This window comes from Emiliania huxleyi (assembly GCF_000372725.1).
Source record: "Emiliania huxleyi CCMP1516 unplaced genomic scaffold EMIHUscaffold_52, whole genome shotgun sequence".
NCBI classification, from domain to species: Eukaryota; Haptophyta; order Isochrysidales; family Noelaerhabdaceae; genus Emiliania; species Emiliania huxleyi.
In genome coordinates, this window is record NW_005198091.1 from 157,710 (window position 1) to 172,962 (window position 15,253).

The 15,253-nt window shown below is 65.9% G+C and overlaps 4 protein-coding genes across 4 annotated transcripts; 1 reads left to right on the top strand and 3 right to left on the bottom strand.

The window, feature by feature from the left end:
* Window positions 1–552: 552 nt before the first annotated feature.
* EMIHUDRAFT_356833 (hypothetical protein) lies at window positions 553–1,052 on the bottom strand. The gene has a single exon (XM_005766162.1). It carries the CDS (start codon window positions 912–914, stop codon window positions 672–674), a length of 243 nt encoding a protein of 80 aa, XP_005766219.1. The 5' UTR covers window positions 915–1,052; the 3' UTR covers window positions 553–671.
* A 2,607-nt stretch (window positions 1,053–3,659) lies between these two features.
* On the bottom strand, window positions 3,660–4,586 carry EMIHUDRAFT_356835 (hypothetical protein). Its single transcript, XM_005766163.1, has one exon. The coding sequence runs from the start codon at window positions 4,573–4,575 to the stop codon at window positions 3,793–3,795; it is 783 nt and encodes a 260-aa protein (XP_005766220.1). The 5' UTR covers window positions 4,576–4,586; the 3' UTR covers window positions 3,660–3,792.
* Window positions 4,587–6,977: 2,391 nt separating this feature from the next.
* EMIHUDRAFT_356836 (hypothetical protein) lies at window positions 6,978–7,774 on the top strand (the record flags this gene model as incomplete). The annotated part of the gene is made up of 1 exon (XM_005766164.1): window positions 6,978–7,774. A coding segment is annotated over exon 1 (764 nt), but the record flags the coding sequence as incomplete, so codon positions are not given.
* Window positions 7,775–12,616: 4,842 nt separating this feature from the next.
* Window positions 12,617–13,108, bottom strand: EMIHUDRAFT_212294 (hypothetical protein; the record flags this gene model as incomplete). Its single annotated transcript, XM_005766165.1, has 3 exons — window positions 12,617–12,697; window positions 12,768–12,851; window positions 12,911–13,108. The coding sequence occupies 3 exons, from the start codon at window positions 13,106–13,108 to the stop codon at window positions 12,617–12,619; spliced, it is 363 nt and encodes a 120-aa protein (XP_005766222.1).
* Window positions 13,109–15,253: the final 2,145 nt, after the last annotated feature.

Here is a 15,253-nt window from a genome sequence, read left to right on the forward strand (position 1 = left end):
GCACCTTGCTCGAAGAGGCCGCGTCTGCCGGCAGCGGGCGATCCTGCCTGCTGTGGGACACGCCCGAGCTGCGCCTCTCCCTCGATAGCCTCGGCTGGGCGGCGCGGCTGCTGCCGCAGATCTGGGTGCCAGTCGCCGCGGCGTGCTGCGTCGTCCTGCCGCGTGGGGCGACGCTGCGGCGGGCCGTGGTCTCCGAGGCGGGCGACGGGGTGAGCGCGTCGGGCGAGTTTGCGCTCGCGAGAGAGGCAGACGTGTACGCGCTTGCAGTGAGATGAGCTCGAGAAGAGAGAGAGAGAGAGAGAGGGAGAGAGAGAGAGAGAGAGAGAGAGAGAGAGAGAGAGAGAGAGAGAGAGAGAGAGAGAGAGAGAGAGAGAGAGAGAGAGAGAGAGAGACGGACCTCGGCTACGAGGGCGGCCGCGCGCAGGATGTGTCTCGGGTCGGCGGCTCGGCGCCCGTCACCGGTCACGTCCCGGGTCCGCCGTCGGCCCACCGCCCGCGTCGCCCGCCGCGTGCGGACCGGCGGCACAAACACATATATGCGCGTGGTTTCTTAGTACATGTCGGTGCTCTTGTCTAGATAGAGCCGGTTTCATCCTCAACCGTAAGTGTGCCGCCTAGCACGAAGAGAAGGAGCATTGGGCTCGCAGTTCAGGCGCGACCCAATCTCGCCATCAGAACAGCTTCGGCAGGGAGGGCAGCGACAGTGGCTCCGCCGACGCCTGCTTGGCCTCAAACGCGGCGCGCTTGGCGGCGGCCGCCTCCTTTGCTGTCATCGTCGAAAAGTCGGTGGAGACCGCGCCCTCGGCACTCGCAGCCTTGGCCTTCATCCGCGCGACGCCGGCGGCATCGCGAGCGATAGCGTCCGCATCGCGCTTCTTCGATCCGGCGCCCGGTGCGGGCACGTCATCCAGCATCGATGTGAGAGAGACGTCCTCAACACTGCCCTTGTAGACCTCACCCTGAGGCACGAAGCCGAGAGCGCCGGCGGCGAGCGAGAGCGACGGGAATGCCAGCGAGGCTGACTGAGCCGACGGGAATGCCAGCGAAGCTGACTGAGAAGCGGACGCGGCGCGGACAATGGCCGGCGGTGTTGGCACGATGAGGCCGATTACGGCATGAATTACGGCGACCCCAAACACCATTGCTGGAGATTTGTCGGTGGCGACGATTTTTCTTTTCACGATCTTCGCCTCGGAGCGTAGGCGAACGGATTTCCCCAAGGGCTCTTGGGGTGTGTGATAGAGCGAGCTGGGGATGGGTGGGGATGGGTGGGGATGGGTGGGGATGGGTGGGGATGGGTGGGGATGGGTGGGGATGGGTGGGGACCTCGGGGATCAGCGGGATACGTCGGCCGCACGCTCTCAGCTGTGCATGTACATGTACATGTTGTACGTCAAAGTTGTGAAGTACCTTCTTCGCGCGCCTGCGCGCATGCGTCAGGCACACACACGCACACGCGCCCTCAGCTGCACACACGTGCTCGCAGGTGATCGCGACGCGCTACCCAGAGCTCGAGCCCAAGGCCATCGTGAGCAAGCTGCTCGGCTCTGACATCGACACCGAGGACCACGAGGACGACGAGAGCGTCGGCGTCACGGGCAAGCAGGGCGGCCGGCTGCTGGCGTGCTACCTGTTCTCTGTCAAGGACGATATGCGGCGCTCACCTTCCTCGCGCAGGGCATCAAGGCGTGGCTGGCGGCGCAGCTGCCCAAGTATGCCGTGGTCCACCCAGTTCAGACGAGCTGCCTCAAGAAGGCCGTCAAGTTCTTGCCCGAGCTGGAGCGTGGCTTGGTCGTCGTACTGCACACGTGACTTTGGCGACGACGAGGAGCTCGAGGAGGGCACGCCGCGCACGTCCGCCACCGGCTCCGCCGCCCCCACACCGCCCCCGCCTGACTTCTGAACCAGCCCGTACGGGGATGGCTGGGGATGGCTGGGGATGGCTAGGGATGGGTGGGGATGGGTGGGGATGCGGGGTGCGGGTGGGGACCCGCCTGGGCGGGGGGGGGGATCGCTGGGGATGGATCCGGATCGAGCGTGGCAAAACATTGATGCAATGCGCTCATGAGTTCTTTGACATCAGTAAAATTACATGTATTGACTGATGGCAATCCCAACGGAGGGGCATGCGTGTGATGACGAAGATCCTCAACACCTGAGTTTCGAGACAATGGCCCTCGATGACCCCCCCCCCCCAGTCCCACCGCCCGCCGCCGCTGCGCGGCGATCCTACCCGTCGGTCGTACGGTGCGCCACTTGATCGCACGCGGCGTCCGTCTTGTTCACGAGCCGGCGAGGCACGTCGACAAACGGGCGCTTTGGAGCGAGGTTGAGGACCCCCAGCATCTGCGCCAGCACGCGCTCGCGCCCCACGGCCTTCATCTGCTCAAAGGAGAACTTGATGATTGCGTGCGAGCCGGTCCCATCGATCGCGTGTGACACCGCACGCTCCCAGCCCCTGCGCCACTGCCGCAGCGCCTCCTGCTCTGCGCGAAGCGCCGTCACGTTGGGCGCGTGCGCCTTGTTGGGATCAGCAGACCCTGCGTCGGCGATGGGGAGGCCCATCAGTCGCAAGGCACAACCTCATTTACAGGAGAGAGCTCGCGGGAGTGCACCGTCGCCGAGGGCCGGGTGAAGGCCGCGCTCACAGATGGCGTGCGCCGAGTCGCGCTCATCCCTTGTGAGGAGCAAGACGCGCGTGGACGAGTTGGCAGCCGCGGCCAGGATATGCACGATGTTCCCTACACGCGAGACCAGAGCCAAGCGCTGCAGTCCAGACGAGGAATGGGCATCGCCGCAGTGCGGCCGCGCCGTGGGTGGGGGCGAGGTGCTGCTTGAAGATTGTGGTGCGGTCGGTAACCCACTCCTTGACACGGGGCGCATCGAGCTCGCACACATCGCTGTGGGCTCCGAGCGGATAAAAGGGGCTGCTCGAGTCGAATTTGCACGGCGGAGACGCTGCTTCGCACGTTGGTGTGCGACCGTGACACCTGTCGCAGCAGTACTCGCCTCTGAGAATGCATTATGTGCCGGCTGTGTATTTACGACACGGCGGGCTCGAGGGGGGGAAGGTATTTCTCATCTTGGCTCCTCACGGGAAGGTCTGCCTCGCGTGAAGACCGCTCATATCGCCCAGCTGCTGCCTGACGGGCATAAGTGCCCGGGTGCATTCGCGCGTAGAGTGATGATGGTGAGCAGTTGGCAGGCGGTGGGCATCTACGGGCCGCTGCATCGTGGCCGTGGAGGAAGACTGCGGCTGCGCGACGAGGAGATAGGCGCGCGCAGCGCTTGCAAGCAGCAATGATCTCAGAGCGCGCATATACTTCATTCCTTCTCGAGAGCACACCGCGGGGCGCACGCCACAGCGCGCGCGTCGTCGCACACACGAGCACGACCACACGAGCGAGAACGTTGCCACGTGTCAAACTTCGCTCTTCGGACGTTCCTCGATCGAGCCCAAACACAAACACGGACTGACACTGTGCAGCCCACCAACGTCAAGCGCGCGGCACGCGCACACACCATATGGAAAAAACATCTAGAGAAAACCATGACGGTCCGAGGTGCCAAAGGGCCGAAGCTGCCGAGGAGGGTGGGTCGTATATCATGGCATGGCTCAACTCCTTCTCGAGACTCGACTCTTCCCGACAGACCAGCACAGAGGGCGCCCTCCCTTAGTAGGGCCCTGATGCCCCTCTCCCTGCGTCCCTGCCCCCCGTCCCTGCCGCGAGGGTCCCGCCGCGTCGACACCGGAGCGGCTCCTCTCGAGGAGGGCCGCGGCGGCGAGTGGGCTCACGCCCGGTACCGCTTGCCGCTGACGAGGAACGAGCGCAGCCCGATCAGCGCGCCCGCGGGCAGCAGGCCGAGCGCGACGCCCGCCGCGAGCCCCGTCTCACCCGGGCCGAGGCCGCCGACGCTCGGGGCAGAGGCTGAGGGCGACGGCGAGGACGGGAGGGAGATGGAGGGCAGGGAGAAGCTCGGCACGGCCAGCTTTGGCGATGCCGCCGTCGCTTTGGCCGCCACCGCCTCCCGCTCCGCCTTTGCGGCATCGCGGTCCGCCTTTGCCTTTTGGCTCTGCTGCGCCTGCGCGGCGGCCTCCTTGGCGCGTGCGGCCGCCTTCTTCTCCGACGCTGCGGCCGCAGCCTCCTGGCGAGCAACGAATTTGGCCTCCTTGGGCGAGAGCGGCGGCGGAGGCGGCGGCGGCGGCGGAGGAGGAGGAGCGACCTCAGCCTTCTTGCCTCGGCCGGCACGCTCAATCCTCTTCTTCTCCGGCACCTGACGCTCCGCCTTGGGCGGCGGCGGCGGCGGGGCCGCCTTGGGCGGTGGCGGCGGCGCCGCCGCCTTGCTCTTGCCCTTGCCCTTGGCCGGCGCGGCGCTGGTCTCAGTCCCGGCCAGGATCTCGGCGAGCTGGCGCTCCTGCTCGGCCGCCGCAGCCTCGGCGAGCTCCTTCTTGCTCGCAACCTTTGCAACAACGGCCGACCGCGCAGGCGCGAGCGCAGGCCGCGTCGCAGAGGGGGTCAGCAGCACGGCGGACGTCGCCTGAAGAAGAGCGAACACGAAAACACGCCCGACCATCGCGAGATGCATTCCGGTCCGAATTTGCAGTCTACGCAATTTCTTTTTCTTTCTGCCTGTCCTCACCCGGTATTGTCCGTGCCTTGCGGCCGGCGATATTGCTAGAGGCGGAGCAGTGCTCTAGCCTCGTACGTTATTCCCTGTCGTTTGTTGTTTGTTGTGCCCTTGTTTGTTCTCTTGGCACCTTGGAGTGCTGGCTGCTGGGGGGGGCGACAGGTACGACAGGGAGGATGTGTGTGGCCCTGAGTTATGTGTACGCCAACTCAGGGTGTGTGGCAGCCAGCTGGCTGTGTGTCTTGTGAGCCTGTTTGTGTCTGTGTGTCGCTCGTGCGTGCCGTCATCATCTGTCCGTCCTCCGTCCACCCATACCGCGTTGGTGTCCAGTCCGAGCCTGCCTGGCTGTTGAGCACTTGAGCACTTGATAGGGTCGATTCCGCATGGTACGGGACCCCTCGATCGTCTCGCCCTCCCTCACTGGTGTGTTCATTGGGGGGGGGGGTCATAACAAACGGTCTACCCATTACCCAAGAAAGGGTAGGCGCGGTTAGATGGGAGGTAGATTGTCTACCTACCGCATAACAAACACGGTGCAGGATCGAGGTGCACGCTGCCAGAGCAGTGTCGTCCCCCCTCTCCCCGACGGTGATGTCATGTGCATGTGCATGCACATGTGCATGCACATGTCATGTGCATGCACTGGCTGTTCTTCATTCATTCACCTTCCTTCCTACCTAACCTGACCTGTCATACATGCACATGTGCATATGCATGCACATGGAACACGAGCAACACTGTCGGTCTCGCCCCTCCCGCTGTGATTTTCTCTCAGTGTATGTGGCTCTTACGTACATTCCCGTAGGAGGAAAAAAGAAAGAAAACAGACAACCCAAGGGAGGGATGGGAGGACGGCACGCCGCCACCACACAGGGATTTTAAGGAGAGGTGTGTGGTGCGCTAGCCGTCGCCCACCCTAGGGAGTCTGCCTCTTCCTATCTCTCTTCGCAGTCTCTCTCCGATTCTCGCTGCAACCTTCATGCCACCTCGCGGCCGTCCCACTCTCGTCGTTCTCTCCCTTGTCATTTCCTCCTCTGTCGCGTCGTTCTCTTCTGCCTCGTCCTGTGACGCCGCCGCCTGCCGGTCCCTTGTTCTCGCGGCTTCTTTTGCCTTTCGGCGCAACTCCGTCCTCCTCGCGGCGTATCCTGGCCCCTCGAGTCTATCGAGCTCCCCTCGCGCAAGGACCACGTTTCTGACTCCCACTCCGATCATTTGCCTACAGGTCATGTTGTTGCTCAGGTCCACTCTCTCTTCGAACACTCGTGCCTCTACGGATGATGCCGGCGCTGGGGTCCCCTTCGGATGCATCGTGACATCTGACAACTGGATTTCCACTGGTTCGTCCTCCTCGGAGTCATCTTCCCCGTCCTCCTTCCGCTCGGCTCTTCGCTCGGTACGTTCGGTGTGGCTCACCCTCCATGCCGTGAACAGGCGCTTCTCTTTCTTTCGGGTATGGAGTCCGTGAGTGCGGGTAGCGTGCAGGCAATCACGGGCGCTATTTTGTCGTACTCCTCTTCGGCGAGCGCTCCAAATCTAGACCCTTTCGCCTTTAAGGAGGCTGCCCTCGCTCGTCTCAGGAATGTGGCGGTGTCTTTTGAGTCCGGCGCCTCCCGTTCAACTCTTGCTGTCGCCCTCGCTGTGTGTTTGTCGAGCTTCCGCATGAAGTGACGCGCCTCTTCCTTATTTCCAGCGCAGCTGCCGCTCAGTATGTGCGCCAACGACGCCTGTGGTGGCTCACTGTCTTCTTGTTTCCAGTCGTCCCAGTCTCTCAGTTCCCCGCGTCTCCTCCTTGCCTCGCGCGCCTCTTTTGTGGCCTCATCCCTAGCCGCCTTGCACGCTCTGCATCCCCAGAACGCACTTCTCGTGGCGGGGCCCCTCATTCCCCGTTTCTTTCCCCCCTCTAGAATACGCCTGTGGTGCGCCCCATGTGGCACCCCGACCTGTTGTCTCACCCTGGCCCCCAAGATCGTTTTGGTCGTCACATTGTGATCCCCGACGTCGTCAAATGTCGCCCGCCTGTCCTTCCCCCCGTTCTCGTCCGGTAATCTCATCTTATTATCCCATCGATGCTTGAGGCTGGCTACTGCCACTTCGCTCCACAACCGTCCCGCCACCCCTGCCGTGTGCGATCCTTGACCAGAGAACGGGGCATTGCACTACATAGTGCGGGACCTGGGGCAGCAACCAACAACCTGGATGGGGACGGGGTGCTGCGCAACCGACGCCAACCAGCAGCGTTCACAGATAGGGTGATAAGAAAACAAGAACCTCGCATACGACGACAGTGAGGGTGTGAGAGACAGATTCACAGCACAGTGCGAAACTAAGTCGCTCGCCGGCTGGAAGTGCCTCGCCAGCCCCAGCCGCGAGTCGGCCGCCGCATGCCGTCAGCCGCCGCGTTCTCTGCTGCCACAAGCCTCGCCGCGGACAAGGCGTCGGAGATTGCCAGTCTCGCGCGGCGGCTGCCCAAGGCGGAGCTGCACCTGCACCTGGACGGCTCCCTTTCCGACGCCTTCTGCACCGAGCGCATGCCTGCGCTCGGCGTCGTCTCGCCGCTCGTGCGGCACCCTCGCTTCGCCACCTTCAGCGAGTGGGCCGTGGCCGCCAAGAGCGATCCGGGCCTCCTCAGCGATGACATGATGTCCTGCCGCCACGCCGCCGGCAATGACAAGCTCAACCTCTTCAACTGGGCCAATCAGTTCCTGCAGACCGAGGCCGACCTCGAGGCGGCCACGGCCGAGCTTTGCTCGCGCCTCGCGTCGGACCACGCCGTCGTCTACTGCGAGCTCCGCTTCTGCCCGACGCTGCACACGCTCCGCGGCCTGTCGGAAGCGTCGGCTCTGGAGGCGGTGCTCCGCGGCTTTGCGTCCGTCGGCTTGCCGGGCGGCGTGATTGTGTGCGCGCTACGCACGCTGGCGCCCGAGCACTGGGCGGCGATGGCGGCGCTTGCGGCGGACTCGGCGGCGGTCGGGTTCGACGTGGCTGGCTTCGAGCCCGGGTTTGGCCTCGAGCCGATGCGGGAGGCGATCTCTGCGGTGGTGGCCAGCCCGGGGTGCGGCGTGACTCTGCACGCGGCAGAGTGGCCCGGCGCCGCGACCGAAGGCGGCGGCTGCGAGACGCTCGCAAACGTCGAGGCCGCCTCCGCCGCTCGGCCACGCCGGGGGAGGGGGGAGGCGGGGAGGCGAGAGGTGCGGCGGGCTGACCATAGGTCGCCCTCTCGCTCGGCGTGGACCGAGTCGGCCACGCGCTGCAGCTGCGCGGGAGGCGGGAGCTGGAGGCTCGGGCTGCGCGACGCGGGATCCCTCCTCCGAGCCTTCTCGGACCCTTCCCCCGCAGGCCGGAGCTGCAGGCCAGGCTGAGGGCGGCGGGCGTGCATGTCGAGTGCAGCCCGTTCGGCAACACGCGCCTGCTTGGCGGCGCGTTGTGCGCGCACCCCCTCCGCGAGTTCCTCGCCGCCGGCGTGTCCGCGTCGGTGTCGTGCGACAACACTCTCTTCTCGGGCTCTCCGCGCTACACGCACGACGGCGGGCCGTCCCGCCAGCTCGCCGCACTGAGGCACGAGTACGGCCTCAGCTGGTCTCAGCTGCTCGAGTGCACTCTCTCTGCGATCGACGCCGGCTTCGACCGCTCCGTCGACAAGGAGGCGCTCAAGCAGCGCGTGGCTGCGGGCTACCGCTCCCTCCTCGGCGACGCACTCGACCCGCCGCAGCAGCAGCCGCACCCGCCACCGCGCGGGTCTGCCCCTCCCGCCCCTTCAGCCAGCTGCCTCTCTCCCGCCGCCGCCCCTTCCCCGCGGGCGCCGCTCCCCTCGACGGCCATCTTCGCGCTCTGGAAGCCTCGTGGCGTCGAGGTGGAGCAGGCGTCGGTGCCGGCCGCGGGGAGCAGCCGCAAGACCACGCTCAACGACTACTTGGGCCGGCTGCCGCCGAGCGCGGGCGGCCGCTTCTCCGCCGTCGGGCGGCTGGACAAGGAGACGGACGGGCTGCTGCTGCTCACGGACGACGGCAAGCTCTCGGAGCGGCTGCTGCGGCCGGGCGTCGTGCGCAAGGTGTACGAGGCGACGGTGCGGCTGCGCGAGCCGGGGCGGCCGAGCCCGGAGCAGCTGCGGCGGCTGCTCGCGGGCGTCGAGCTCAAGGACGGCACGGCGCGCCTGTCGCGCGTCCAAGTCGTGAGGGAGTGGCAGCTGCCGCCGCCGGCCGCGATCCGCACCGCCGGCGCCAGGAATGCGAAGCGGCGCGCCAGCAACGTCGCGCGCGAGCGAGCGGCGCGAGGTTGCGTGCTGCCCGCCGAGCCAGCATCCGGCGCGGACCCGTGCGCGGCGGAGGGGGGCGGCGGCAGCGCTGCCGTGCCCCCCTCCCCCGCCCTGCCAGGGGAGCGGGCGTTCGTGCTCCGCCTCTCCATCGCGATTGGTCGGAACCGGGTCGTCCGGCGGCTCCTCGCGGCGGCGGGCCTCCCTGTCTTTGGGCTGCGCCGCGTGGCCTTTGGCCCGCTCGCCCTCGATGGGGCGCTCGACTGGGGTGGGGGAGGGAGCGAGGAGGAGGACGGTGCGCCGAGCCAGCCCCCTTCGATGCGTGGTGGGACGTACGAGCCCGCGGCGCTCACTTCGCGCCTGTCTCGTGCGGCTGTAGGTCTCTACGCGCTGCTGCTCTCCGGTCCGGGAGAACTCGTGCGGCTCAACAGCGCACAAGAGGAGAGATTGCGTGCCATCTGCAATGTGTGACACATTTCGACGCGCGCACGTGGAGTCGGGATATGTGACACGCCTATTTGCGAGCTCACCCTTCCACGGTGCGCCCGCCGGTTCCAGTTTGTACAATCATGTTAGTTGTTATATTATTCAATTTCAAACAACCGCCGCCGCGAACGAACAATCACCAGAGCCCTGGCAGCCCCCCTGACCACTTAATACTGTAATGACGCGAGACTCACCAATCCGCTCACTTGCTCAGGCCCTCACAGGAGCCACTTTGGGACAAGCCATTCATTCTTCATTCATGTCACAAGCCCTCGTCAATGACGTCATCGCCATCATCTTCCTCCTCCTCGCCGTCCCCTTCCTCCTCCCCACCTTCGCCACCCAGGATCTCCTGTAAGAGATGCTGCACATCGTACACCTCGTCGTCGTCGTCGTCGTCCAGCACCATGTACGCCTCGCCACATTTGTCGTGGGCGATGCCAAAGCATCTCTGTGGTGGTGGTGGAGGGCAGCCGGTTCCAAAACTGCCGCCGTCGTCACCGAGCTCAAAATCGAAGCGCACAAGCACATCTGTGCGCCCCGCCGCGGCATACTCGCCTGCCACGTGCTCAGCGATCTCCGCGACCCACCCACTGACGCTGCAGCACTCGTCATACACCGTCTCGTCATCTGACGATCCCGCGCAGCTTTGTCGCTTCAGGTCGAAGGTCAGATCATCAGCGTTCAACCTCCAGCGTCCGGTGCACAGCGCGGCGGGGATGCGGACACCGAAGAGCGCATGCTGAAGCAGTTGCGTGGAGCCATCGAGCACCCCCTCACCCACCTCCTCCGGTACGTCGTCCCGCCCTCCAAAGAATATTGGGAAGCCCATCCGAAGCCGCCCCGTCGCATGATAACCGACGGCGTCGTCGGCACCAGGGAGGACACAGAGCGGCGGATCGGCGACCACGCGCCAGCCACGCTCTGTCCACGGCAGTTGCCCAGTGGAGTTCCACCTGTACGTGGACGGCGCGCGTGCGAGCAGCTGCGAGAGGCGCCGCAGTGTCTCATAGTAGGCCGCGAGTTCGTGCAGACCTCGTGGTTCTCGGCCGACCTCTCCGAGTGTGTCGTGGTCCCATGAAACGTCGGCCACCCACCGTGCACCGTGGGTGCGAGATTGCTCCTCGCGCCACTCGCCGTCGACGTGCCCTATGGATGGGCCAGGACCTCCATCGCAGAAGAAGTTCTGCATGCACTCCCACAAGTCCGAGTCGTGAGGCACGCTTACGCTGATTGTCCCGCGGTTCTCGGCGTCCTTCACCACTTCTACAATCGGCGAAGGCGTGCCGGCGGAGGCCAGCGATTCCGGGCTGCCCCCAGCCGCAAGCACTGCCTCGGCTGCTCGCTCTTGAAGGCTCCGGTCCGGGCGGACGCACGTGGCTGGCTGCCAGCGTACCACTATCTCGCGCGCCGCATGGCACCAGGTCGGCTCATCCTCCTGCTCAGAATCCACGACTGGGTGTTCATCGTCCTCCATCATCATCCGACCCAGCAAATGGTGCGCACGCACGCGGATTGGTGCATCGGCGCCGTCGAGCTGAACCATGAAACGCTGGCTGTTCTCGTGCCATCCCAGGCATCGCCCGTGCCTACCATTGAGCTCCGAACGAGCGAGCCCGTGCGTGCGCACACGGTCGCTCGCCCACGGGATCGGTCTGGCGCTCAGTGGCCGCCCATACTGGCCAGTGTGGAAGTTCTCCATCGGAACGTTCCGGGTTCTCCCACGAAAGATCTCCGCGCTCGGAGTCGTCGAGGGGCTGGTATCGAATCCACCACACACCGCCCAGGTCGAGCACGGGCGGCGAGTGCAGGTTGGACGCGTCGCCGACCACGACTGGCGGTGTCACCCCATCCATAATCGCAGTCGACGGAATCACCTGCTCCGCCGTGTAAGTGGCCACGCCGCACTCCCTCGCCGCGGCGACTCCTGCGAGCATGTACTGGAGCTTGATCAGCAGTCGCATGGTCTGGAGCTTGACCAGGCTGCGCATGGTTCTTGGACAGGTAAGGTTCGGCAGTCACCACCGCCGCACGGGCGTGTACCTTGCTTGCGGTGGCCGGTGCTTCAGCTGGAGGGGGGTTATTTCTTTTTCGGACAATCTTGGTACTGTATGGAGGGAGAAATTTTCGCCGCCGCCCCGGGTAATAGGCCGCCACCTTCCGCCGGGCCCACCCTCTTCGTCACACCCTGACTGAACTGTCGCCCCACCATGCAGGTGCGCGATCGCCCCACCATGCAGGTGCGCCACCTACACCGCCTGCTATCGCCACCCTGCCTTCGCGATCGCCACCTGGTTGTCGGCGTTGATAGCGAGGTTCCCCAGCGCCGCCGCGGCCACCTCCTTCTGCCCGTCCGTCCCGCCGCGAGCCAGCGCCACCACAGAGGCGCGATGCCGCCCTCCCTCGCAATCGCCACCTGGTTGTCGGCGTTGCAAGCGAGGCACATCAGCGCCCCAGCGGCGCACCTCTTCTGCTCGTCCGTGCCGTCGCGAGCCAGCGCTACCAGCGGCGCGATGCCGCCCGCCCTCGCAATCGCCACCTTGTTGTCGGCGTTGACAGCGAGGTTCCACAGCGCCGCCGCGGCCTGCCATTTCTGCCCGTCCGTCCCGCCGCGAGCCAACGCCACCAGCGGCGCGATGCCGCCCGCCCTCGCGATCGCCGCCCTGTTGTCGGCGTTGCAAGCGAGGTTCGACAGCGCCCCCGCGGCCCCCTTCTTCTGCCCGTCCCTGCCATCGCGAGCCAGCGCCACCAGCGGCGCGATGCCGCCTGCCCTCGCGATCGCCACCTGGTTGTCGTCGTTGTCGCAAGCGAGGTTATGCAGCGCACGCGCGCCCCACTCCTTCTGCCCGTCCGTGCCGTCGCGAGCCAGCGCCACCAGCGGCGCGATGCCGCCCGCCTTCGCAATCGCTACCCTGTTGTCGGCGATGAGCCCAGCGAGGCTCCCCAGTGCCGCCGCGGCCGCCTCCTTCTGCCCGTCCGAGCCGCCGCGAGCCAGCGCCACAAGCGGCGCGATGCCGCCCGCCCTCGCAATCGCCACCTGGTTGTCGGCGTTGTTGAAGGCGAGAATCCTCAGCTCCTTCGCGGCCTCCTCCTTCTGCCAACCCCCTCCGCTGCGCAGCTGCTCCACACACTTCCGCACCTCTGAAGGAATGGAGGCGTCCGCAGCTGCGCACAACGCGTTCGCAGCCGCCTGCAACGAGCCGTATCGCTCAAGCAACTCGATTGCCCGCTGCCTTTCAGCTCCGAGCTCGATTAGGCGGCTTGCGTCGCGCTCGCGCTGCGCCTCCTTCTCCGCCGCGACATTGCGAAGGCGCCCGTTGCAAACCTCGTAGCCTGAATCCTGTGCAGCTCGTGTGTTGCCCAGGACCACGTTGGTGATGCGGATGCGGGCAGGGTCCCTCACGCAGTTCTCCTCACGGATGCCAATGACACCCTCTGCGGCCCAGGCTGAGTCGTAGCCATGAGCTGCCCAGCTTGTGCGCTCCTCCTGGCTGCTCGAACGCACGCGGTAGCAGCGTCCAAGGGCGACCTCAAGCACCAGCACACCTCCCGATGCTGGGTTTGGCTTGCCGGTCGCGCCCTCAGCGTATAGTTCAGGGCCTTCAGTAGCGTCGTGGTAACATAGACTCCTGGCCCGAGGGCGGCGCCGGCATTGGAGCCGGACAGATCCACGCGGAAGCCCGACTCCTGGATTGCCATAATCGCCTCCAGCGAGGTCCCGTGGTAGAACTCGGTCGGCTGCATGCTCTAGAGCGGAGGGACGTGCGGCGGGCGCGACGTGCGTCGTTGCAACGTGGCAAGGAAGGAGCCCCACTCGAGTTACCTTCCAGCCTCTCCGCTTTCTCGGCGCTGCGGCGGCGTGTGCGCCACGTGAGCCCGCAGCCCTGCTCTCTACTACCACGTAGTTATGCACCTCAGGGCCTGGGGCGCCCGCCCGCCCGCCCGGCCGGTGGGAGCAGCCCCCTCGCGTCGCTTGCCGCTCCCCCCCCCCCCCCCCTATTCTGCATTCACTTCCTACATACATACTACGGCTTTATACACGGGATGCATTTTAACATTTAGCTTGTGTTTGATTTTGATTCCCTGTGTCTGTGTGACAAGTCTCAAGTGTCAATGCGCCGTTGATCGACTGTCCCGTGTCCGTTTTTCGTTTTTGCAAGAAAGCGAGAGAGAGAGAGACTGAGAGAGCCAGCGGTGCACAGCCAGCGGACGAGCGGACAGAGGAGTCAGGAGAGTGCAGAGCCTGTGTGATCCTCGGATTGCGCAGAGCTAAGCTGTAACCTGTATGTGCCTCGAGGTAGGTAAATTCTTTTCTCTCCAGATGCCAAACCCTCACCCCCCCTCGCCCCTCGGGCTACCTCTAGAAGGCCCTGGCCTTGGACATCTCGTTCTCGCGGGGGCGGCCCTCTGCCTCTCTCGTCTCGGTGCGGGGACGCTCTCTCGGACACTCTTGGAGGCGCATTCATGTCTTATCCCCCCCCCCCCCCCGCCTCCAAAGGCCACCCTCAGAAACCCTCGGCGCGGACGGCCGCCTCGAGAGTGGCGACCCGCTGGACGACGGACTTGGTCTCGACAGGCCCACCGACTGAGCCGACGGCCGATGGAAAGAGCCGCTCGAGCCTCTGCGCCGCCGGGAGAGATTGAGAGGTGAGGGAGAGCGAGGCGGGGCAGGGCGAGGCAGGGCAGGGCAGCGCTGGGGGGGAAGGGGGGGGAGGGGGGGCTCTGCGCGCCTCGAGCCTCGGGATGGGCGCCCCCTGCGTCTCGGCGCCGAGGAGCGTCACCTACCGCCGCCGGTCCCGAACAGTTCCGAGACAGTGCACGGCGGGCGGCGCCGAGAGGAGGCCCACAGCGTTGCCTCGAGCGCGACCAGCCGCCCGCGCGCCTTGAGCTGGAACGAGCCTGCGGACTGGCCCGAAGACTGCATGGAAGACTGCATGGAAGACTGGCTGGAAGACTGGCTGGCCGGAGAGAGCGTGCTCGCGGCTAGGCTCGTGGTGACGACCGCGCGGCTCGGCGGCAGCGTGCTCGCCGCTTCATCGGCTGCCGCCTCTCCCTTCCCCTCTCCCTTCCCCTCTCCCTTCCCCTCTCCCTTCCACTCACCCTTCTTCCCAGCCGGCGCTGCGCTGCCCTTTGAGCCGCTTCTGGCGTCCGCCCGCGCCAGATCCTTCGCCGTGTCCCTCGTCGGCGCCTTGTCGGGCCGCCTCTCCCCCTCGAGCGGGTCTGGCAGGCCGCTGCGCCGCCGCTTGCCCGCGCCAGCGGAGGCAGCGGCGGAGGGGACGATGCACTTCCCGCCGTGGCCGAAGAGCAGAAGGCAGCCGAGCACCCCTCTTGGGTGTTCTCCGCAGAGGCAGCCCACGGAGGAGGCGGGGGGAGGCGGCTCCAGAGGCGTCGTCTTTGCGGCGGCGGGAGACGGCACTAGTGGCTTCGCCTTTGCGGCGGCGGGAGACGGCACTAGTGGCTTCGCCTTTGCGGCGGGAGAATGTGGCTCCAGTCGCTTCGGCTTTGCAGCGGGCGCTGGCGGCTCCAGAGGCTTCGGCTTTGGGGGAGGAGCAGGCGGCTTTGCGACGGACGCGGCAGGAGGCGGCGGCTCTGAAGCCTCTTCCGGCTTCAGCACAGGCGCCACGGGCGGCGCGCTCGCGTTGTGCACCGCATAGTGAGCCGCGGCCTCGTTGGCGGTCGCAAAGCCCCGCGTGTCATTCCACGGCTCTGACTGGAGGCGGAGGCGGTAAGGCATCGCCTTGCTCTGCGCCTCGCGATAGCATACGCACTTGTATCCTGTCGCGAAGCGGCCATCATAGTGCACGCCGCTCGCCTCGACGAAGTAAACCTCGTCTGTCAGCCTGTACGTCTGCCGCTCGTCGTCATCGTGCAGAACCGTGCACTTGTCGC